Source organism: Rutidosis leptorrhynchoides, chromosome 1 (genome assembly GCF_046630445.1).
Source record: "Rutidosis leptorrhynchoides isolate AG116_Rl617_1_P2 chromosome 1, CSIRO_AGI_Rlap_v1, whole genome shotgun sequence".
Lineage (NCBI taxonomy): Eukaryota > Viridiplantae > Streptophyta > Magnoliopsida > Asterales > Asteraceae > Rutidosis > Rutidosis leptorrhynchoides.
In genome coordinates, this window is record NC_092333.1 from 558,312,431 (window position 1) to 558,337,795 (window position 25,365).

The window sequence follows — 25,365 nt, forward strand, 5'->3', positions numbered from 1 at the left end:
AGGAATTAGCTTGGAGAAGTTATATGTAGGGATGGGTGGTTAATATGAAACTACAAACAAATGTATGTCTAAATTTGTTAAGGATAATTATAAGGGCTATCTTTAAATTTTTTCTTAAAAAAAATTGTGAAAAGGTAGCATTAAGAAAATTTAGAGAAAAAATATGCAAAACTCTGAATTTCAATGTGATGTAAAGGCACATTATATATTTACATTTACATGTAAATTATTATTATAGATTTTCTAAAAAAATAACCTATGTATTTAACATTAATATGGATGACATAATCCATTTAATATGAAGATAACACATCAGCATCTAACCATTTTAAAAATGTGTCAAATCACTCATATGAGAATGAGAATGTTTGTCATTTAGATCACTCTTGTTATCATTCAGAAGCAAATTCAATTGGAAGGTTTGATTCATTTAGATTTATTCGACGCTTAATCATTATCATTATGTTTTATCAAACATGCTCATCATCATCTACAGATGTACGAATCGCCAATGTTTTAGAGAAAAATTAACATGTGCCAATTCAAAGCAATGAAACTAGACAGTAGACCATAGTTTCACTATGGTCAATTCAAGGTACAACAAAAAGGCTTTTTGTACAAAGAATTTCTGTATGCTCAACAAGAGTAACAAAATGGTCAAACATACGAGTATAACTATTAAACGACCTCTAAACTTAATTACTTTTTGATAGTAAATCAACAAGAAGATAACAACCTCACAGTTAATTGTATGTGTTTCCACCCATTCATATGGCTCGAGCAGCAAGAGAATTGACAGAGGTGGTAAGCGATTCCAAAAGTTCCCTACGATGATTCGTTATCTGGTTCTTCCTCTGCCAAATGACACAAAACCAACAATATTTAACAATAAAACAATGATATTGTTGTATAGAATCAAGTTTGAAACCTTTAATCAGGATGAATTATCTTCACTTTATTCATAATCATGAATGATTTTACAAAATATTTATTCAATATCAAAATTTAATTAGTAATTTAGCAAGAACCGCATATTAGTTCTAAGTGCTTAAAAAAACATTTCATTTATTCGGATCAAGACCAAAATGTATGATCCCATAATCGGACCGAATTGATTGCTATAATCCGGTTTAGTCCGATTTTGAACTTCATTGATTGGAACCAGTGACGGAATCAAGGTGACGGCAGGGTGGGCACCTGCCCCCTTGAATTATTTGCTCAGTGTTAATTTTTTTCAAAAAAATAGTAAGCTTACCAAATAGTGACTTGATTGTTGGTCTTTTCGGTTTGGCTTTCTTCTTCTTCAATTCAGCTGCAGCCATGAAAAAATACTGGATTACTCACCAGGAGATGATTCAAGCTAACATAATACTAACCATTAGAAATGAAGATTCTTGTCATACATACATTTCTTATATGAAAGTTGCATTTCAATCTAGCATTACCTACTTGACCAATTTCATGATTACATTATAACTGTGTTATTAAATTTGGTCCACCAAAATTTGCAAATTATTCACCAAGTATTTGGGCATTGGCTAACACTTCTAATTAACACAGTTTCAGCTCAAAGTTGTGTTCATTCATGATGCTGATAGTTCAGGTAGAGCTGAATTATAATCTAGAAACACGCCTACATTCTGTTCATGCATAGAACTGTCTTAACTTTCTGAACCATTGAATTTCAAAAAACAAAATTTCTTCTATAAGAGCTCAAGTCTCTGTGTGTGTGTGTGTGTGTGTGAGAGAGAGAGAGAGAGAGAGAGAGAGAGAGAGAGAGAGAGAGAGAGAGAGAGAGAGACCCATTCCTGGGACTTGGTAATCATTAACAATCTCAAAGTTCTTGTATGTGTAGCCAACAAAGTTAATATCCTTGGACGAAAGCATCTGCAGATGAACATTAGAAATTATCAGGAAACGAAAAAAATCAAATGACAACCCACACACACACACACACACACACACACACACACACACACAAAGCAAGAGATCTAAATCGTGTTGATTGACAATATAAGTATTAAAAGGAAGTCCACATCCATAGAAGGACAATTTTATCCCGACTACAAACATGTGTGGAAAAAATTGGGAAGCAGTTAGTGCCCAAATTTTCAGGGCAAGCAACCAGTTTGATGTCGTAAAGCACAATACATAAAAAGGTAACCAGCTTTGGCCTGATTTCTGTTTTGAGTAACCAGCTAATATTAGGCCATAAAAACCATCACAGTTTTAAAAATTTAATGTAAGGTAATGCCAAGATAACTGGTTTTCATATGACATGTCAAAGTCAACAAGGCCAAAAGTGACAGAAACGTTAGCTGCCGCATCATCATTTCCGAGTCAAGAAACGTTGACCGGTTACCCAGTCAGATTACCTTCAGTTGAAATCTTTGTAAGTTAGTTAACCAGCTTAAAATGTTTAAGACTTAAATTGGTTTATTTTGTCTGAAATCATTTCTTAGAAAAATATAGGATGGAAAAAAGTTGGCTATCTTATTATGCAGTCAGTCCTAAAAATTAATGGTACGAACACACAGCATTGTCATTTTAATGGTTTGGACAGAAAGTTACCCTTCTCCATGGTCCGGATCTTGCTGAACTCTTCATTTGGTGTTCAGACTAAAACATCAAAACAAGACAGAAAGACAAAAAAACAGAAAGTTAAAATATTAAGCTCTTACACCAGTTATAGATGAAAATAAATGATAAACAAAAAAGGTTACCTCTTCAAACTTTTCAAAATTTTGAGTATCTAATTCATCATTAACTTCTGGAATGAATGCGGCTTCCATTTGATATATTCTGTCCCAATCAATACCTTTAAACCAAGGATGAGCCTGAAACACAATAAAACATCAGAGTTGTGTTAATTTAGATTCTTTTATTGATTATGAACTTAGAATAAAATACACCATACAAGACCTTTATTTCATCTGCGCCTTTTGAACCCAGCCTGTGGTTGACGTTACAGAGCAGTTTGCTGATAAGATCTTTTGCTTCTAAAGTAAGTTGTGCTTCTTGTGGAAATTTGAGATGTGATTTCCAGTGTACTATCTACACAAAAAAAATGATAATGTACATGTAAACATACTTTTGCATTGTTTTAACATATAAAGTGAATCAATATTAATTACTGTCCTCCACAAGAATCAACATTTTAATGGATCATTAACTATCTTAAACTCTTGGTTAGATGAACAATCTACCATAAATCTTGTTATATTTAATCGACCCCTACCAAAGAGCCAATGGCTTGGCGGTATCGAGGTCACCCTTACAACCTTGAGGTTGAGGGTTCGAGTCCTGCTTAGGACATTTCGTGGTGTATATATTCGTGTTAGAAGTAGATGGGTGTGTGAGTTTGCCTTTCGATTAAAAAAAATAAATAAATAAAAAAGAAATTAATCGACCCCTTCAAAGTAAATTTAATGTTTTTTTTTTAATTCAGAAAACTATACTACAAAAAGCACATGGAGCCATAAGAAAGCAAGCAAAATACACTTAAGAGGAAATATATAGTGCAATAATTCTTGACAGGGTTAAAAAGTCAATTGGTTCCAAACATAATAGTCAACTACATCATTTAGTCACAGAGATTAATAAGTACTCCGTATACAAAATAAGGAAATTGAATAAGTGTACATGTACAATAAGTACATACTACAGGCCTAAAGTATATTGGGCATTTACTCTGTGCAACATATATGGAAATATTACACAAGAAAGTGTGATTATGATCTATAAAAAGGTAACGTACTCTTCTTTTGCAAAGAAGTGTAAGGTAAATTAGGTTCAGTTATCATTTTTTGGGAAAAAAAAAGTGAACTATACCCCCCAACAAACTTTGGCCTACAGTATATTATCTTTTAAGCAATTTCATCCTTAATAACAAAAGACTACCTTCCTACAAGTTGACATTGGATCATCAGAGTAAAAAGGTGGATATCCCACAAGCATTTCATACATAATAGCGCCAAGGGACCACCTGAAAAAGAATAACAATCACATGATCACTTTAAAGGCACCAAATCAGTGTGTTACGCAAGCCCTAATAATTAACTTATACGAAAGATATCAACTTAGCTTATGTGGAACACTAAAAAATTGATCCCATAATAGAAACTATAATAGACTACTCACCAGTCGCATTCCAATGAATAACCCTTCTTTAGTAAAACCTCCGGAGCAATATAATCCGGTGTACCAACGGTCGAATACGCCTAAAAAGCCCCCAATTTATGATTGGAGAGAATAAATCAACAAAAATACATAAAAGTGGTAATAAAAAGTGCTGATACTTACAAGTGTCCTCCTATTTTGCTGCCAATGTTGCAGTTGTTCTTGTTGCGTGCGTTTTGGAGCAGTTGAATTCCCGTCCCTTGTTGAATTGGATGCATTATCAACTGGACAAAAATCTTTCTCCTCGAGTGTGCTACAATCTAACGGTTTACATAGTCCAAAATCCGATAATCTCAAATGGCCATATCTATCAAGTAGTAAATTATCAGGCTTGATATCTCTGTTACAATCCAATAAATAGAGATGTCAGATGTATGACATGATAGAACATTATTGAAGTAGATTAAGTAGACTAAACGAATAAAAATTAATATCATACCTATGCACGTAATTATGTTTGTGGATGGATTCAATAGCTAAAACTGTTTCGGCAACATAAAATCTAGCTTCATCATCTGTTAATGTATCTTTTCTCATAAGCAGAGTCATCATGTCTCCACCGGGTAGATATTCCATTATTAGATACAGATATTCGTTATCTTGGAAAGAACAATACAACTTGACGATGCAATTGCTGTCCACCTCAGCAAGCAAATTCCTTTCAGCTTTCACATGCTCAACCTAAAAAGGAAGAAAAAGAGTTAATAACAGATATGGAAACAGACTTTTCCTTATCTTATTAAAGCAGCAAATTTTGATTAATTTTGATTCTACCAATTATAGCAATGGGCGGCTTGAACAAAGGGACATTGGTTACCCTATATTTGAAATGTCATTTTCAGATTACGTTTCATGTTTTATCCTACCAAGTGGACATAAGTGCTAATACATAGATAATTACACTAATAAGTACTAACTTACATAAAGCACGTTACTATAATAAGGAAGGAAAAAAAGATAGTAGAGTTAACAAGGAAAAAAAATCATCTCATGTATACGATCACATACTTGACCTCTACGTAACATTTCCGATTTCTTAAGCTTTTTCATGGCATATACACTGCCCGTTGTCTTCTCCCTGCATATTCTGACCTACAACAGAAGATATTCATCAAATTGTTTCAATTCCATAAATATTGATCATACATGCTAACAGTATAGAATCAAGAGTATTTAAAGTATATATCCCTAAAAGGCCTAAATTATTCAGATTCGCATATTCAAATTCAAAATGTAGTATGTAATCACCATCTCAACTTTTTTCAATCTTGAGGAGATAGTATAAGAAAGCCATGATACCAAAATCTTTGAAAAGTAAATATTTAAAGCTTTCAATTACAGATAAGGGTGATCTGTAGCAAGGAGATCCACAGCTTAATAATGATTACAAGAAATATGTTTACACAATGTTCTCATTTAAACTAGGCTATATATATATCGATCAATCTATATGTAGTACAATTAGATATTTGATAATAATGGAAATTAAAAGGGATATGTCAATGAACAAATAAGACTACAGTAGTGTTTTGTGTTAACAGATTCACAATACTAACCTACCTTCAATCATGGTCATCATATATAGTTTTCATCTGCTATTTACAAATGTGTTGATAAAAAAGAAGAGAATCATTACCTCACCAAATGCACCCTTTCCGATCATGGTGAGCAGCTCAAAATCGTCAACCCCCATTTTGTGCCTTTGAAGGCGCATGTATTCTGTTTCCTTCTTCTCTAAAAACCTAAGCAAGTTGTTTTGATCTTCTTCCGACACATCACCATCGGCCAATTTCTTCTCAAGCAAGATTCGCCTATCCAGTCAAAATCCAAGTGTTACTATTTTCTTCATACTAAAGATTTCAATACAAATAAAACGTCTCTTAATTTCAAAAATTAATTATCTTATCTATACTTTGCAATCATCATTTCCTAGCAATACAAAATACACTAAAAACTGTTCTCTGCACCTAACAACATTACAACCCAACCATATTAGCATATTTTCAAACAATTAGGTGTGCAAGATCATCAATCGAATTGTACCGTTCTCTCCTCTCTTGCAAATTCTTCATTTGTTCCTTGTAATGGTTTTCAATATACTTTTTAGCTGCAGCAACCTTCTGCTTTGTTATATTTGAGGCCTCTTCATCCATTACTTGATTATTTGAATCTTCACCATCACCCATTGACTCCCTCCTTCTTGTATTCGACCTCAACCGATCCCTTGGTTGAAACTTATGCAACCAGCTCCTTGCTGAATCCATCAATTTCCCTCAACCCAATGAATTCATTGTCATCCACAAATTTTCCCCAAAAGAAACCCTAATTGTGTAATTATATTCACATCTGCCAAAAAAATCTGCATTCACAATTTCACATTTATAATAACAGATATAATCAATAATCAATACTTCAAAAACAACAAAACAACAGCACTCATATATAATTACGCATAGATACAAATAAATAGATACATCTATATCTATATTTAATGTTTATGATAAATAATAAAAGATATTTAATATATACAGTGTAATAAGATAATAATATTCTTCAATTACAATTATAGAACAGATTCAATAAAGTTCCGAACAACATAACACATCAATATATTGAAAAATTAAATATGAAAGACGAAATTAGCGTTTAACTTACATTGAAGGAACAAGATCAACAGAAATGAACCTAAATTTGGAGAATATTTTAGAAATTGTTGAAAATGTCAATGCGTAAATTCAAAGGCACTGCGTAATCCCTGTTTTAAAGAAAATATAAAAATGGAATGCAAATTATATCGATTGATGCAGAAAATGTTGAGAAATGAAGTTGTAATATATGGAATTAGAATTAGAATTAGAATTAGAGGATGTAATAATAAAAATATATACCAATAGGGTTAATCCGCCATTTTCGTGAACATTTCTCTCTGCCCCTTGCGGTATATATACCTTCTGAATTCGGTGGTGTTTTAAGTTTGATTTATTATTTATTATTTATATATTTATATTATTATTATTATTATTTTATTTTTGTTGGACACTTGTTAGGATCTCATGTACTTAACTACCACGCGTCCATCTCCTATACAGTTATACCCGCCCCCAACTGCGTGTTCATAGGAAACACGCACCAATCTCATACGAGGCATGGACGGTAAACCACCCCCTCTTTACCCCAAACGCGATGTGGGAAAGGTGTTATGGGTGGAGCTTCATGGTAGGGATGAAATTATAGGTTAATATGTAGCAAACGGGGGTCGAACTCGAGATACGCTAAAAAAGAAAAAAAAGAAAAAAAGAATGAAAAAAGAAAAGGGAAAATAGTTGTAAAAAAAAAGAAAATAAAAAAAGTTTTCATAAAAAGGCAAATTATGATGGATAAGTGAATGTATTATTTCACTGATTACCATGATTGAGTTAAACTTATTCTACCGTTGTGAATAGTAGACGTTGTGAATAGTAGCTCGTCATTGTAACTAGTATATGTGGATAATTACTATTACTATGTTATTATCATATTATTATATATTATTATTATTATTATCAACGTCATTCTTACCAACAATGTACGATTTTGTGACCTCCTGAAGTTTTCTAGCCAACTACCGACGAGTTGTTTCACCCTTTTCGGTCGATATATGTAACGAACGATATTTCCTTTTATCGGTCTCTGTCCACCGACTCCATCGACCGGAGCCTCATTCTTAATTTGTTGCGGCTAACATAAATTGTTAAGGTTCGAGTTTGTTATTGTTGTATCAAAGTTGAATGTTATATAACTCGGTCAAAACATGACACAAGAGATGATAATAAGTTTTAGATATAAATTATATAGTCACTATACAAGAATGATGAATTATTCAAAGTAGATTTTACTGAGGTCAACAAAATTTAATTTTAATTCATCACAGAGTATTTAAGTATTAATCAAAGCATATTATCAAATATATTTCACTAAAAGTAGAATATTATTGTCCTCGACATTCCTTTACCCTAGAGTATGAAATGTAATTGTCTGCATTTTACTTTTTCATACCTCCATATTTGCGAGATTGTATATTATTATTGTTGTTATCCCTTTAATTTGTTTATTGCTTCTTAGTTTCGATTTTTGTAATTAACACTTAAATAATAAGGAGTAGTACATTTTCATGACAGATATCTTACTATATCATGGAATTATTATTATTATATTTATATATATTTATTTATTTATTATATTACTTATAAGTCGATACAGTATTAATTGATATATAATAATAATAATAATAATAATAATAATAATAATAATAATAATAATAATAATAATATACTATATAATTTTAATTTTAATATTTATAATATTTATAATTTATAAGGATAAGGTTAATACTTTAATTAAAAGTTTGAAGGGCTCGCCGGCCGAAGCACGTCTTAACGTCGTGGAGGTGCTGCAATCTTTATGTTATTCATTTGGAATAATGTACTAGTAATTGACAAATGTTGTGGAATAATCTATAATCTACTACTATTAAATAACAAATGTTGGTGTGTAGTATCGTTAATTTGGCAAATAGTTTGATTTTTTAAACCTTGTGTTCTACTTAATTAGTAGTGGTCTGACATTTTTTTTTAGAGAACGGAAGTTCGACTCTCGCGGATTACAATATTGCACACAGTTTTATCCCCTGACTTTGAAATTCACTCAAGGTCGTCTTTTGCACATTGCGTTGCGGGGACAGCAGGGAGGGTTTGGGTTTCGTCCAGAACAGCAGTTAGAGGGTGAGTTATGCAACTGTGAAAGATGATCGAGTGACTGGTTTAGTCCTCCAGAATGATCCCAAACTACTGTTAATTTTTGTTTTTCAGATTTTTTAGAATATTCTTATACAAAATAAATTACATATATCAATTCCATTTTTGTCAAAAGATTAAATATGGATCTTCTAATGAGTTTATAAATTATTATTTCAACCATTGCTTTGGATTATGCTATATTTGTCTCTTTCAAATTAATTTGTGATTTTTTTTAACAGTTGATTTGATATTTGGTAATACAAATATAATATCGGCTAAAAAGTCACGTTTTCACCCCGGTATTAAGGCCCAAAAACAAGAAAGATTCGAACTTTATCGGCAAAATACCCACTTCGTCGGTTAGAATTGAAGAACAAGTAATTACGAAGACAGTGCAAAAAGAATAAAGAGAATCGGAGCTAAAACGAAGATTCTAAAGCGAAAACGGTAAAAGACAAGAAATCAAGTTACGATCAAGAGAACAAGGCAAGCCAAACGGCGTGCCAAACGGCATGCCTGGCTCAAAAACGGCTTGCCAAACGGATCAGATAAACGGCCCCTGCAAATGGGCTGGCCTGGCAAACGGCCTGCCAAACGGCCTGCCAGCCGTTTGCATGCAAAATTCTTGCTTATTTAAAGGGTCTTTGTCAACACACACTTCAATTCACTTCTTTCTCTCTCTTGTACAATATTAGTCATACTTTCAAGGCCTTCGACTCCGTGCGGAAAACCTAGTACCCGGAGAAGAACGCCGAAGATTGTATTAGGAGTGGTCTGGAGTTTGAAGTTGTCACTTTTGTATTCGGAACTCGTTTAATCTACTGGTACTTCTATCCTTTATCTTTATATAATGTCTTCTATCATTATGTTCTGTGATATTGTTGCCATGATTAGCGAGTAGTTATCTTTAGTGTATGCTATGATGTAAGCAGTTATAATGCCGAAATAATGTTATGATTTGTGTATGTTATTGAAATGCTTTCCGATTATGCTTTAAACTCAATCACTATTCCAACTAATAAAACGTAGTTATTGGCTCTATTATTGAGAAGTCGCGAACCCATTCAGAGTACACTATCTGTGTCACCTCTTGGTAAGAGAAGTCTATCGGATACAACGTAAGATTGACTGAGGCACACCGGTTGTAGTAAGTCTATCAAGCTTTGGATTCCGACTGAGGACTCTTTCATAGTGAAACATCTGACTAGACCCTTAGTACATTGTCGGTCCCAGACCATGCTAGTGTAGTCACCAAGCATATAAACTTCGTACGTGTATGCTGAAGCACAGAGGTTGTTGTAAGCTGTACCTCTGCTAAGTAAGGCCATGGAACCCGGTCAGTGTTGATTAGTACACTACACCATAACGCGGTCTCAAGCATTGCACCCCGCTTGAGGGATTCTTAGTTAGTTAAGGAACTGTTTGTTTGGACACATAAAGAATTGGACCGTTAGGATAACCGAACGTGTTCATGGAAGTCAACCTGACTTGGCCATGGTGTTCTTTATAGTTGAACTCTTTATAAAGGGTCTAACTATCTATTAAAACCAATCATTAACGAAAGCATTGAAACACATCACGTCTCTCGGACATGGTAAACCATGTATTCTATTATGCTTAAGAAAGTTTAGACCTTTGTGGAATGTTAATACGTCACCCAATCGAGTCGCTCAATTGGATGAGCCGTCTGAACGTGTATGCCTGTAGTCAGACTGCAAGGGCGTCGGGGGTAAGGGACGTTTATGTCTATTCAGAATCTTCAAGCCTATCGCATTACCCAGCAACATGTCTTACGACAGGGGCGTTTAGGACCAGTGTAATGAATACAAGGCATCTGCCTATTCATGAGCCAACATTCCATAATATCGGCAGAATAACTGATGAAATCATAGTATGCACTTACGTTAACCTTATCTAAATTACGAATTTTATCGCATTTACTTTATCTGTCTTATAAATTAGATATCCCAAAATTAGGTAACCACTACTCCTTCATAACTATCTTAGGCTTTAATATAGGTTTGATTCTACCGATATCTTAAAAATACGACTCTAGGTCATACTTCCCTTACTCATAATAAGGAGTAGTACGATTTAGGCCCCGCTAAATATAAATTTAAAACAGCACCCCCCTCTTGGTGGTTGATTCTGACGTGTTGCGACCTAACGACACCGCACAAATAAAACCGTCCGTTTCGGCCATATCAAAATACAAATTAGTTTTTATTCTTATACTTGTTATCGATTTTTTATCTATAATATTTGATATTGCGCTAATTATTCATATTTTTTATACGCAATATCGGGTTCCAACACTTTGTTTTCGAGATGATTTGAAGATATTTTGTTCATGTTCACGTTAAAGTGATGCTTTTGGTTCAAGAAATAGTTTTTTTGGAGTTTATGAGAGTTCAACAAGATATTCGGTTCAAAAGAACGTTTAAGGGAAGTTTTAAACAAAAAATAAAAATAAAGAGTCGTTGTTGTTGCATAACCTCGCAACCGAATTGAGAAGACCACGCAGTCGCGAGAATGAACCACTTTTAGTCAGAAGTTTACTCCGCGTGGATGATTTTTATTATGCGATCGCGAGGTTATATGCCCTCGTTACGAAAATTAATTTTGTTACCCTTGGGCCGGGTACAAATTTGAAGCTAAGGATATATGCTAGTCAATTAAAAGTGACGGACCCCACCTTGGATTGGAGCTCACGAAAATAGAACAAGAGATGAAAGAAGTGGAGACAAGGAAACTTTATCAATATATATATATTCCTATACCGTAAAAATAAGATAGGCATACACTTTTAGAATTAGGGTGGTAGTTTTAGTTTTATAATTTTTGTGGTTGTGTTTTTATTCGACAAAGAGGCAAAAAGGGGGATACATACTTTTATTCTTATTTTTCTTTCCTGGAGACTAACGAAAGTTAAGAATCCTTCCTTACATCTTACAAAGCGTGAAGATTAGATCTGACATGTCACTGCCTCCTTATTCCTCGCTTCTACTTAATGACGTGTTATTTCACTAATTAATCTTGATTAATAGTAAATAATCAGACATGATTACACGTGTCCTGTACATTTACCCTTGGAAAAAAAAAAAACCCTTTGAATCAGTTTTAGGGTTCCGCAAAATCACATCTAAGATACACCAAAATATCAACACCCATTCAATCTATACTCTATATGTATCAGCTTGAAGATCTACAGTCTTATGTGTGCTTTTACGGATACGATTACATTTAAGTATATACGTTCTTCATGAATCAATGATCGATCCTTGTGTTTACACAACCACAATCTGTTTTTTACATATGTTGATTTAGACGATCATCAAGCGAAGATGTAATAATTGCTCGATTAAAACAGATTTCAATATGATTGTATAAAGGTATGTCAATTAGAAACACACATGGTTAGTGAAACATAAAGTTGGTCAAAATGTCAAATGATTAGGAAGCGTAAATATGTTAATAAATAAAAACACAAAACCTCGTGAATTATATTTTTGCTGTGGTAAGATAATTATTAATCATGTTTGATGTTTGATGCTTTAATTGTTTGCAGATAAATGGGCAGAAGACGTTAGAACCTCAACGTGATATGGCCCGCACTACAGATGCCTGTTTGACCCCGTTATTCTTTTTAATTTTAAATTCTTTTTTCGGTTCATGATATTTAAATCACAAAGGTTGCAACCTTTTGAGGAGACCCTTCAAACCCAATTTTGCAAGATAATGTTTAGTAGAATTTTGCAGGATAATGTTTACATTTCTTGCAATTTAGTATTTTGTCCATGTGAGAACTGATAAGCAAAGATTATATAAATCACTAACCTAAGAAACTTTTTCTGCCAGCCCCGAGTTAGTTGCATATTTGACCACAAGTTGACTGCAGAAACACCAAGTTCCTTAGCGACCTCGACACACCCGTTTGCATAAGTCCCAGTGACTTCATTTGTCCTTTCGGAAAGTTTCGTAGCCTTTTCCCCATATAACGATCTATCAGCCACAACATAGCCTTTAAGATTCTTAATAATAATTACAAAATAATAGGTGGCATTTTCAACCCATTTATATATAAGTGGGTGGGTCAATTCCAGTTATGCTATCTCTAACAATGTGTTAGACCTTTAATAAGGAAATGGCTCAATTAGAAACACACATGGTTGTAGTTCAAGCCGATGATGCATTTACAGATTCAACTTCATTTGATTTGTTAGTTTTATTCCGATTTGGATCAACAGTTATGTCAATATCTCAAACTCCGATGATGAAAACGCATATCGGTATGTTTCGTCTTCTAGGTATTCAATTTATCTTTACAAATTTTATCTTGAATATTCTACTGGGTGATGTTTCGTTAATGACCATGTTTCTCTAGGTTCTATAAACGAATATCTTCATCAGGTAGGTATGTATATTATCTTATTGCTAATCCATCCTATTATTTAAGTTTTGTTACGATATTTTTAGTTAAGGGTTTGAATGTTTGATCATGTATTACACATCTTTTTGGTTCGATGGGTATTAGTCTGATTTTGTGGATCCTAGGAATTAACTTAGTTTTGTTATCTAAGTTTGATTTGTTTTAGTCTATGTTGTTGCTGACAGATCCAATAAGATGGAGAAATATGATCCATTAGGGATGTTGGTGAGAATTAGTGTGTCATTGTCATTACCCAATTTGGCAGAACTAAGAAGTTTGGGAGTAAGTTGACAGTCCCTACTATGTACAAATTTAAACCTTTTTCATTTAAGCTACTCTCTTTCATAACAAAGTATATAATACTCCGTAATAAATATGTCCCACATAAGTTGTAACCACCTCCTTAACAGAGCATCTATAATTATATACAAGAGCCTATTCCAAATGGTGTTCTCAATGTGGTTTCACTTGCAAACTAGCAGTTGGCTCCAAATGAAATAAACGTGGTCTGGCTATCAGTTAGATTGGTACTGTTGTGGTCAATATGGAAGTGGAGGAACAACATTATTCATGAACCGCAAGATCGTCGGAATGCAATTCTAAAATAGGACATCCTTGCGAACACGAGAATATTATTTAATCTGTGGCTATCGAAGCGAGGCAATAAAATTGAAGCTGATCCGGAAAAATGGCGTCTAAATCTAAGAGATTCGTTGGTGGTCAAGATATAAGCAATTTCTTAGGAGCTGTTTGTGATAATTTTGGTTAAAAGTTGTTTGTTAAAGGCTTTGTATCACTTCGTATTTTATGCTCACCGCTGGTGTGCTTCTGTAACATGGTTGGGCTTTTTGGCCTCTCTCGATAATATTTAGCTTTTCAAAAAAAAAAAAAAAAATAGTATGAACAACCGCATCGATAATTTTAATCCTGATTTTGTGGTTGTATTTATACAAAATTCCAAAGTTCAGATCTGAAAATGGGATTATTATAGTTTAAAATGCGAATGTGATCAGATGGCAGACGATAATTTATTTAGAATTAATTCCAAAATAATTATCAAAGGTTTCCATCAAAAGCATCTAAAAATACTCAATCCAGAATTTTATAGATAATTTCCAGTGGCCTACTTGGTGGTTCTTAATCTACCATCTTCTAGATTATTTGTTGTAGATAATTTCTTTAGCACATCCATGTTATTAGTGTTTATCGTTTATTTATTTTTTCTTTCGCTTATTGATGCATTATTCAGGAACCGATTACTGGATTTTGGTTTCGTTAGGATCCTATGCTTCATCAAACGATTATTGAGGTATTCTATATAATTTTCGTTTATTGCATTATCGTTTATTGAAGACATAAAATTATGCTTTTGGATTTAAATTACATGTTTACAGTTCGAAGTTACTAACTACTCCATACAATTTATAAATTGTGTTTATGTTTTGATAACCACATTTGTTCTTTTCATGTGGTACAATGCTTCAAAGTCTATAAACAAGTAAGCTTGCACACTTTTGACTACATTAGTAGATTGTGAGTTTGTTTTTTATTTTTATTTTTATTTTTAATTTTTTTTTGAGATTGGACTGACTGGTATGTTTATTTCAACGACTTACCCAAGTTATCAGCTATGTTGTCGTGTTTATACTATGAATTTTAGGAGTAACCGTTTTCTTAAAGTCTCTTGGTTTGTTAGAATTGAATACTTAGTAATCTTTATTACCATCAACCTTATCAATTGCTTAATAAGTTACAGATTTGGCATATTGGTCAACATACTATTTTCCTTTATGTCATTCAATCCAGTTCCATAGTACTTTCAATCTTTCCTTTAATCAGGTACTCCGTATATGACTCCACCAATTGAAAGTCCAGCAATGGAGACTCAAAACAAACCGGTTGACTCCCATAATCATCATCAATATTATTTACATGAAGAGAGTCGGTTACTTCCCATCCATGGAATGATCTTGAGATAGGTATGTTATCTAATCAGTCTATCGCTATATAAGTACAATTTGTTAACAATGTAATGATATACATATACGCGTCTGACTTTGGTACTTATGTAATGCACACTTATGGATCGACTTTGGTAGTTATGTAAATCAGTTCATCATGTTCCATGGTGACCACTCAAGGACTGGCATCTTTGAATACCCAAAATGAAAGATATACAAAGTTATGTTATTACAACAAGCGTAGAGTTGGCAATGGGCGTAAAAAAACCCGTGACCCGCGGGTACCCGTGCCCGTGACGGGCGGGTATTAATGAAAAAATGTACCCGCAGGCATGAGTCGGGTAAAATTTTGTACCCGTTGGCGGGTCGCGGGTATTTCATACCCGTCGCAGTAAAACCCGACCTGTGAATCCGTGATGCCCGTTTTAGCTGCCCGCGGATATACCCGTTTATCCGCATACATATATACTTAACTATATATTATAAAGAAGGAATTGGCTAAAACTACTCATATATTTTCCTATCTACTCCCATGAAATGCTTCTACAGATTGTACCAGATCACACCAACAACTCTTAAATATTTAGCTACAATAATGCTGGTATATTCTCCTATGTCTTAAGCTTGCTACAGTTCTCCATTGTAATATGTATTTACATCCATCATATAATTCTTTGATCATATATTAATAATATTTTGTTTGCCTGTAATGAGGTGACGTGTATTTACAATGCGTCCAAGTTCATATTATTTGTTACGGCCATACATGTGTATTCCAGGTTATTACTAATGTATATCATTGCTTTTCATATCAAATTGCTAAATATGATGCAAATTGATTTGATAAACTAGAATTTTGCTTATTATATGTGTGTGCTTTTAGATGCTTGCGATTTTGACCTTAGTATTAAAATGCTCATTTCATTACAAGTGTTTCAGCTACGTATATAGACAAAGTTCAACTTGAATTACAACTATACAATCTAAGAGACGTTTAATAATCGGTGTGGTTTGTTTCAGGTCAGGTAAATGAAGTGCACCAAAAGGTTTCATCTTCAAAAGTTGAACTAAAAATAGAGATTACTATTGTCAACAAGTAGAAGCAACATTGTCTTAATCTACATGTACGACTAGCGATATGACTTCATATATCTATGTGATTTGTGTAAATAAAAAAAACTAAATCAAATTATGTTTATTTCATATAAAAGAATAGTTTTCATACCCTCTTTATCATACTGTCAATTGATATAACATGTACGTTTCCAGTTTGTTTGATTAAGAGTCGCGGTGCAACGCACGGGCTCTTAAAGGCTAGTTTTAATTCTTTATTTTTGGGTTTTAGCTTGTTCGTGGATAACAGTTCAACGACAACAATTTGGTACTTTTAAACTTCTATTTGTTACAATGATGAATGGAATGTTCTTAATTGTTTTGATTGCCATTTTAGTTTTATTCATGTCTAGCTAAATCTCTAGTATTCACCTAGATGATTGAACATAGGTGATGGATTGCTAATATTTTATTTGTTTAATTAATTTCTCTTGATCCATGATTCTTAATTACTCTCATTAATTGTTCCTATTAATTACTTGTCTGTTGATTGATGTAACTAGAGTTACTAGATTGATTAATTTATCTAGGTTATTGAGAAATAAATAGATAGGTTGAATTACATACGGGACACCGGTGTAATTAGATTAGTAATTAATCCCATCAATTGAGTAGATAATTGTGAAGCCTAAAGAGGGACACCGATTTACCCTTCAACTGAATCATAATTTTGAGTAGTTACAATTGATTGATTGTGTTCTTCAGAAGCGTATGGGAGACCAACGTCAAAAACCGACACTTTCATGATAGAATTAGTATCTAAGTTAGGGACACCAGCTTATCTTACTAGTTGATTAATGAACTTGGTTAACGAGAGTTATACTTAGGGATTTAATTTCATTGTTCTTAATAAAAGCAATCCAAATCCTAGGGAAGTGAATACCCCTTTTATCTATTGAATTCGTATTTTCTTTCTTGTTTTAATTAGTTTTAAATTAAAACCCCAATTTACAACTAAAATCTTCAGAATAATAAATAGTTTTCAAATCCTAAACTTTGCTCCCTGTGGACGAATTCGTAAGTATATTACAATAAGATTAGGTGTGTTTTCAGCATATCAAATTTTTGGCGCCGCTGCCGGGGAGCGGTGTGTCTTAGGATTTTACAATCTTTTAGTTATTCGATCCTTTCGTGAAAACTTGTTTTCGCGAAAGTTACTTTTCTGTTATTTTATTTTCAGTTTTACGCTTTGGTTTTGTGGTGGTGTGAACGCAGGTTAGGTACTAATAACTCTAGAACCGTCTAGAGTTTATCATACACGCAGCAAAGTTAAAGTTGAGCAAGAAATCGCCGAAGGTTTCTCAGCATTACCTTTTTATATTCTGGATTTTGAGTATATTAAGGAAGAAGTTAAAATGGGTGAACCAGCGAGAGGTCAATCCATGGAAGCTATGATGAAAGCCACGAGGGCTAGTAATGGACATGCCATTACCCAACCGGTAGTCGATAAAGATTTTGAGGTTAAATGGCAGATTTTAAATATGATCACTCATCAGTGCCAGTTTAGGGGTACACCAAAAGAGGATGCATTCGAGCATCTTTGAAACTTCAAAAGCATTTGCAATCTGTTTAAAATCAAAGACGTTGCGGATACTGTTATCTATTTGAGGGTCTTTCCTTGGTCTTTGAAAGATGACGCAAAAGACTGGTTGGAATCATTGCCTGAGGGGGATATTGATAATTGGCCTACAATGGAAGATAAATTCTTGCAACGTTTCTTTCCAGCTTCAAAGGCTGCAAAATTACAGAGTGACTTTAATCACTTTGTTCAGAAGTCCAATGAGACACTCTATGATGCTTGGACCCGGTTCGGTAAAATGCTTCGAAATTGTCCTCAACACGGGTTGAACAATTTTAATAAGGTCCAAATCTTTTATAAGGATGTTAATGTGCCGACAAGGAAAGAGATTGATATTGCTGCAGGTGGCTCGTTAATGAAAAAGACTCCGGATGAAGCTTACAACATCATCTTCGAAACTGCTACGCATTCTTATGATTGGCATTAAGAGATGGATATTTCTCACTCTTCTCATGTCGCTAGTACCGAAACTAGTGATGAGATCGCATCGGTTAGAGCACAACTAGCAACTGTTAAAAAACAAATGGAATCGATGACTAAAGAGATGCACGCTATAAGAGTTGGTTGTGAATTATGTCAGGGACCACATCTTACAAAGGATTGTAATCAGGCAACTATGGAAGAATAGGTAAACTACTCGGGCAATCAATACAATAATCAGTATCAAGGAGGTAGTTCGGGTTATCAAAAGAACAGACCACCGGGGTTCGTTAATCGAAATCAGAATCAGCCATATGTGGATAAGATTCCTTCACTAGAGGAGTTATTGCAGGGTTTTATTATAAAGACAGATGAAAGCATCACGACTTTGAGGCAAGATAGTGAATCAACAAAACAGCAAGTGCGAAGTCAGCAGGCCTCGATTCAGAATTTGGAACGAGATGTGAGGCGTATAGCTCAGTCGCTAACGGAGAGACCACCGGGTGCTCTCCCTTCGAATACGCAATCCAATCCGAATGTCAATGGGCTACCCCGAACAATCTTGACTAATAACAACCGAAGTGATGTGAAGAATAAAGAGCCTCAAGTTTCTAATTATTCGCAAGTTAATGCTATTTCTGGTGTTGAGGGTTATGGTTCTGATGAGGTTGTTCCGACTTATACTCATAATGGTGTAGACGGTTGGATTCGAGTTAGTGATATAACTCCCGCATATGGTAATTACTTGATGAGTTTGATGATGGGGAGTTCTTCTGGTTCGGTAATCAAGAGTCGGAAGTAAAAAGTGTCGAGACTACTAAGTCTCCTGAGTTTAGTGTTGATGAGATTAAAGTGGAAGAAGAGGTGAAACCGTCACCTAGGTTGAAAGTGTACAAGCCGCCTATTCCATATTCGAGAGCTCTTCATTCCGAGCAACCAAAGGATACTGTTTGTAAGTCTATTAATACTAATGATAATATTTGTGTGCATGTGCCTTTGGTTGATGTTCTTGCAGGTATGCCCAATTATAGGAAATTTTTAAAGAATTTAATGGTAAAGAAGGGTGAGCATGAGCAGGCATCCTTCGCGTTTCTTGAAGCGGAATGTGCTGCTATTTTGAAAAAGAGTGATATGCCACCAAAGTTAGGTGATCCCTGGCCATTCATAGTGCCCTGTAGGATTGATGACTCTGAAATTTTTAAGTGTTTAACTGATTCAGGTGCGAGTATCAATCTTATGCCATTATTTTTTTTTATTAACGTTTGGGTTTAAATGAGCTTAAGTCAACTAGAACTGGAGTTATATTAATTAACCAGCCGATTAGTAAACCTATAGGGATTGCTAAAAATTTGGTGGTTAGAATAGGTGAATTAGAGTTCCTAGCTGACTTTGTGGTTGTTGATATGCTGGAAGATAAGGTTGTACCCATTCTTTTAGGTAGACCATTTTTAGCAACTGCAGGTGCATTAACTGATTGGAGGACTTGTAAGTTGATTTTGAGGGATAGAGGTAAAACTTTAAGTTTTCAAACAAAGTTTAGTGTTAAACCATCACCTACACCCATTGATTCTGTGAATGTGTTGACTAGTGAAACTGATAATGTTAAAACTGAGACTAGTAAGGAGCCTAAGTGTGGGGGTGGAGTTGTTAAAGAAAAACCCGTGGTTAGCCCGATGATAGTGTTGTTGATAGGTCTATGAGAAGGTTATTCGGGCGGGTTAAGAAAGCGATGAATGAGAAAGATGAGCAGTTAAGACTCCGGTTAGTTTCTAATTTATCTGAAAAAGAGAAGGAAAAGTTGAGGGAATTGACTAGGGAGTCGAGAGTAGCTGATGATTGGTTGATGAGTATGATCGGTAATGGTATTGAAAGTGGTGGTTCACATGATTTGAAGGAGGGAACCCACCATCCGGGCATCAGTTGAGAAGGAGGTGGAGTCTAGTGCAAGACTCGTTAATAAAATTGCACAATGTATATCCTTGTAACCTTGTATAATGCGCGAGTTTTAAAACTAAAAAACCCTAAAAAATTGAAAAACCAAAAAAAAAAAAAAAAATCCAAAAATATTTTTCTTTTTTGTGTTTTTTTTTTGTTTAATCATTGCAGGTACCATAATGTGATGACAATCGAGGAATGGTCGTCAGTTCAGAGCCGTCTGTCACTCCGTTTCACTATTATATTGCTCTACATCCAGTTATATTTTTCTCATTCACTCTATTGTCCTCTCGAATTTATATTTGATTTATCTGATTTCATGTCAATGAGGACATTACATGATCTTAAGTGTGGGGGGGAGAGATATAAATTCTCGCGGATGTAATACACTTGGCTTGAGTCTTATTTTTGATTAAATTTTTGAAAAATTGAGAATTTTTAAAATTTTTGACTCATTCAAAAGCCAAGTGTAGTTGTTTTATGAAGCAAATGTTATCACCTTTGTAAGTTAAATTGTGCAGGTACCTCAATGATGTTGGCATTTTATATTTTCTTTTGCGTGAGTGTATGTGTGTAATAAGGAAGCAAAGTCTTCCAGGGTATAAAAACCTAAAATTGTAGGATGATTCAAGTCCATCCATAAAAGAAGTCAAGCCTTCCGAATGCCCGTTTTACTTGGTATAGGAGACTTCCTAATCTACCTTATTTCATACTGACATTGGTTAATACTTCATTTCACGATGTATTACACTGATGTATCGTACTGTGGGAAGAGGAGCCTCGAGCTTCAACATGTGCTGTCTTCTTGATGAAGAGCAATGGCTTCGTGCTAGTGTTACCTAGACAACACACGCCATGGTCAAAAGCCATGGTAACCTTTAGAATACGAGAATATAGTATATGCTTCCGACATTTTCTTAAAACTAGCATAAAAGCTAGATGCGTGGGAAGTGGGGTTCAAGGACCTTAAATAATTCAAACAAGTGTTTAAACACTTCCGGGAGAATCGAGTCCTCCCATGTTGTTCTTAGAAAGTAAAGTCTTCCTAAACTTGTAAGTAAAGTCTTACAAGTTAAGTTGGGTTTCAAAAGACCATTGCTTGAAAGTAAAGTCTTTCAGGTTTCGTGCACTAGACCCCCCGAAAAAATTTACACCCAAGGTAGTTTTCTTCCCCTCGCCTTCGAACCGGAGGGTAGTTCATCTTTGATGATATACTGGGTTGGCAATTACCCGTGCAGCTGTCCCAAAACCGGGATGGCTTTGAAAGCACATAGCCTTTAAACCTATAAAATACCCAAAAATTTGTTTTGTGTAAAAACTTAACTTGTTTTCTCGTTCTTAAAATCCAAAAATGGTTTTCAAAGGTCTTGTTTTTCCTAAGGCCAAAATTTTTCTTGGTTCCGCACGGTGTTCTTGATTCGGGGTAATGAAGCTTTTGGGTAAACACGAGTTTGATGTTGGAAGATTGAGTTTGATTGAAGGCTTGAACCTTGCATTTGTTTATGTTGAAGACTACATGATATGGATTTATTGCTTATGAGGATGATATCGGTATGTCTTGATTCTATGATTATTGAAGACTTGTTCGGGTATGTTTATCGTTGCATTAGTTGATATTATTTGAAGATAGACTTGCTCGAGGACAAGCAAGGTTCAAGTGTGGGGGATTTTGATATTGCGCTAATTATTCATATTTTTTATACGTAATATCGGGTTCCAACACTTTGTTTTTGAGATGATTTGAAGATATTTTGTTCATGTTCATGTTAAAGTGATGCTTTTGGTTCAAGAAATAGTTTTTTTGGAGTTTATGAGAGTTCAACAAGATATTCGGTTCAAAAGAACGTTTAAAGAAAGTTTTAAACAAAATAAAAATAAAAATAAAGAGTCGTTGTTGTAACGACCCGACTTTTTCGACTTGCTTTTGTACTTTGTGCTTTCACGAAACTGCGTATTTGTGCGTACTGAGCTATATAATACTCTGGGATCTTACTACATGTGGATTACTTTCGTTTATATGTGAAAATGTGCCTTTAAGTACGTAGGGTACTTAACTTGATCCCCGGAAGCCTTTATGACCGTTAGTGTCACTTGACGTTTAGAACGAACTGCGTACTATGTACACATTTAACTTTGGTCATAATCGGAATATTATGACTACGAAATACTAATTGTTATTTTATAATAACAATTACTTGGATTTTTGGATGCTTAATTGCGCTTAGTAATTTACTAGAGCACACTAGTTAGTCTTGTTGGACTTTCTACCTTGTTGGACCTTAGCCCACCCTACACCAGCTAGTGGACTATTTAATTAGCCCAATTATAATAAGTTAGTGACCCATAATAATGAAAGACAAATGCCCATTTATTAGAGGGAACATACTAGCATTTTTGTTAAGCATTATCCTTAATATTGCATGGGATCCTAACATTAGCACCAACTTTAGACAATCATTAACCAAAAAGCAAAAAGGTGTTCCCCTTGTCCCCACTAAACCTATGGCCACCACCCCCCTCCCCTACCCTCACTTCCTATAAATACCAAGCTTAACCCATTCATTTCACACTTGATTTCATTTACAAATTACACACACTTACTTTCAAATTCTCTCTCTAGTCTTTCTCACTCTTAAAAGTGTAAGTTTTAAATTTTTCTTTCTCTCTTCTTCTCCTCTTCTTATCCACGACATCATCATCATCATTTAATGGATCTAGCTTTTAGCTTTTGATCTTGTTATATCTTGTAGATTCAAACTTGGGTTTGAACCCTTCAAGAACATGAAAGATTCAAGCTTTCTAGCTTTGAATCTTCATTTACTTGTTAGATCTAGCTTGTGATTTTTTTGTTTTGTAATAAAAATCAAAACTTGTGTTTATGATCTTCATGTATATTAAAGATCCAAGCTTTATGCTTCAAGATCTTCAAGAACACTAAAGATCCAAGCTTTCTATTATGTTAAAGATCTTAGCTTTTTAGCTTATGGTCTCATTACTTTCATTATTTTGTTAAAGATCTTAGCTTTTTATCTTATGGTCTCATTACTTTCATTATTTTGTTAAAGATCTTAACTTTCTAGCTTATGGTCTCATTAATCTTGTAAAGATCCAAGATTTCTAGCTTAGGGTTTTCTTAATACTTGAGATCTAAGATATTATTGTAGATCTCACTTACTTGGAACCTTTTTGTGTTTGTTGTGATGATAAAGATTAAGTCTTCATCATCATATATGATGGAGATGCATAAACTTGTGTAAAATGGACAAATGTTGAAGCTTTATTGGATCTATGCAATAAAGAGGCAATCTTGATGTTCAAAACTTGTAGAATGATAGATTTTACTCTTAGTTGTGTATTGATGGTTGAACCTTGGTCAAAGTGATGCTAAAACATCAAAGAGTTGTACACTTGAAGCTTACAAGCATCAAGGATGAGAACCGTGATGAGCATCAAGCACCAAGAATCTCACCAGAGAAATTGTTTGCTGTTTTTCGGGGTCTGATCAGACTCCTGGGGTTCTGGAAAATTTGTTTTCAGATAGTTCATTTCGAGTAGATGACTTTTCGTTTAGGCCTCGACTTAATCCGATATACGGTTTAGGATTTATAGCCTTCCGAAAGTCACTATGCCTTCGTAACGTTGTGCTGAAATCTCTGACCTACTCGCACTTAAACCGTCTCCACGGTCAAACGAAGACGAGTTACATTCTGAAGATTGGTCAGCTGTTAGAGGACTCACATACGGAGCCATGGTCACTAACTACGCGTCTTTTCGATTTGTATAGAGGTCGTAACAGCTCTCTGAAGTCAGCCTTTTGTTTCTATCTCTATTCTTGTTAAAGTTACCTTAGTGTTGATGAATGATGATGATAATGATGATGTTGATGATGACATTTAAACTTAATTTATTCACTTTTAACCCTTTTGGGACAACATACCAACCTAGTGACCTTTGACTTAGGTTGACGACCTTTCGGACTGACTTACTACCTGCATACGTTTCATATCGACTTTTACTGCTTATTCACTGTGAGTTATAGCATCCCTTTACTACTTTTACTATTTTTGAGACTGAGAATACATGCGCTTTTTACGTTTTACATACTAGACACGAGTACTTAAACTTTACATATGTGTGGGTGATATAATGGCACAAAGATTCCCCTTGGCTCGGTAACGTTTAATCATTGGTTTCCTAAGCGTGAACGCGAATCTTAGATATGGATCCATAGGGTTTGACAACCCCACTCGGGCTAGTCGCGCTAGCATTCAACAGGTGTTTAATACTTCGAGGACAAACGCACTCGCCAAGTGCACTTTTAGGGGGTCATATACATACGTTAAGTCTAGTTACCGGGTGCCTACGGTTAAGCATATACTTTTCATACTGTTTTAAACTGCTGATTGAAGCACTGAAATCTTGTGGTCTACATTACTTTACTGATTACAAACTATAGCTCACCAACATTCGTGTTAACTTTTAAGCATGTATTTCTCAAGTGCTTAGACGATGTTGCTTCCGCTGTTAGAATTGCTGTCTTGGTGTTATAGAATTGCTGTTATGGACCTGTTGTGTTAGATTTCCGCTGCATTACTTAGAGATGTCTCAATCATGGAATATTTTTCTTTTGCATTCGTAACTTATGTTATTTTCAAACAATGACTTTGTAACGACCTTTGTGTCACGTTATCTTTTGTAAAACGCTATCTTTTTATGAATGCAAAACTGGTTTTCAAACACGTATAGTGTTTGACCTTGTAATGATCCTGTTGTTGATGAACCGTACACGATGGTTTTGTACGGGGCGTCACAGTTATTGTTGCATAACCTCGCGACCAGATTGAGAAGACCACGCAGTCGCGAGAATGAACCACTTTTAGTCAGAAGTTTACTCCGCGTGGATGATTTTCATTATGCGATCGCGAGGTTATATGTCCTGGTTACGAAAATTAATTTTGTTACCCTTGGGCCGGG

General features: G+C 34.5%; 1 protein-coding gene across 1 annotated transcript; it reads right to left on the minus strand.

Annotated features, from left to right (window-relative positions):
- Positions 1-512: 512 nt before the first annotated feature.
- LOC139880711 (uncharacterized) lies at positions 513-6,979 on the minus strand. The gene is made up of 14 exons (XM_071865496.1): positions 6,835-6,979; positions 6,223-6,538; positions 5,816-5,990; positions 5,188-5,271; positions 4,619-4,860; positions 4,303-4,519; positions 4,141-4,220; positions 3,901-3,985; positions 2,923-3,054; positions 2,724-2,837; positions 2,572-2,619; positions 1,803-1,887; positions 1,256-1,312; positions 513-854 (listed from the first exon to the last, which is right to left on the minus strand). The coding sequence occupies exons 2-14, from the start codon at positions 6,441-6,443 to the stop codon at positions 826-828; spliced, it is 1,569 nt and encodes a 522-aa protein (XP_071721597.1). The 5' UTR covers positions 6,444-6,538; positions 6,835-6,979; the 3' UTR covers positions 513-825.
- Between the last annotated feature and the right edge of the window lie 18,386 nt (positions 6,980-25,365).

Coding starts and splice junctions, on each gene's coding strand:
- LOC139880711 (XM_071865496.1), bottom strand. CDS start 6,443: ATGGATTCAGCAAGGAGCTGGTTGCATAAGTTTCAACCAAGGGATCGG. Junction 3,055..3,900: donor CAATGTCAACTTGTAGGAAG/GTAGTCTTTTGT, acceptor TTTTTTGTGTAG/ATAGTACACTGGAAATCACA. Junction 1,313..1,802: donor TTACCAAGTCCCAGGAATGG/GTCTCTCTCTCT, acceptor TCATGGCTGCAG/CTGAATTGAAGAAGAAGAAA.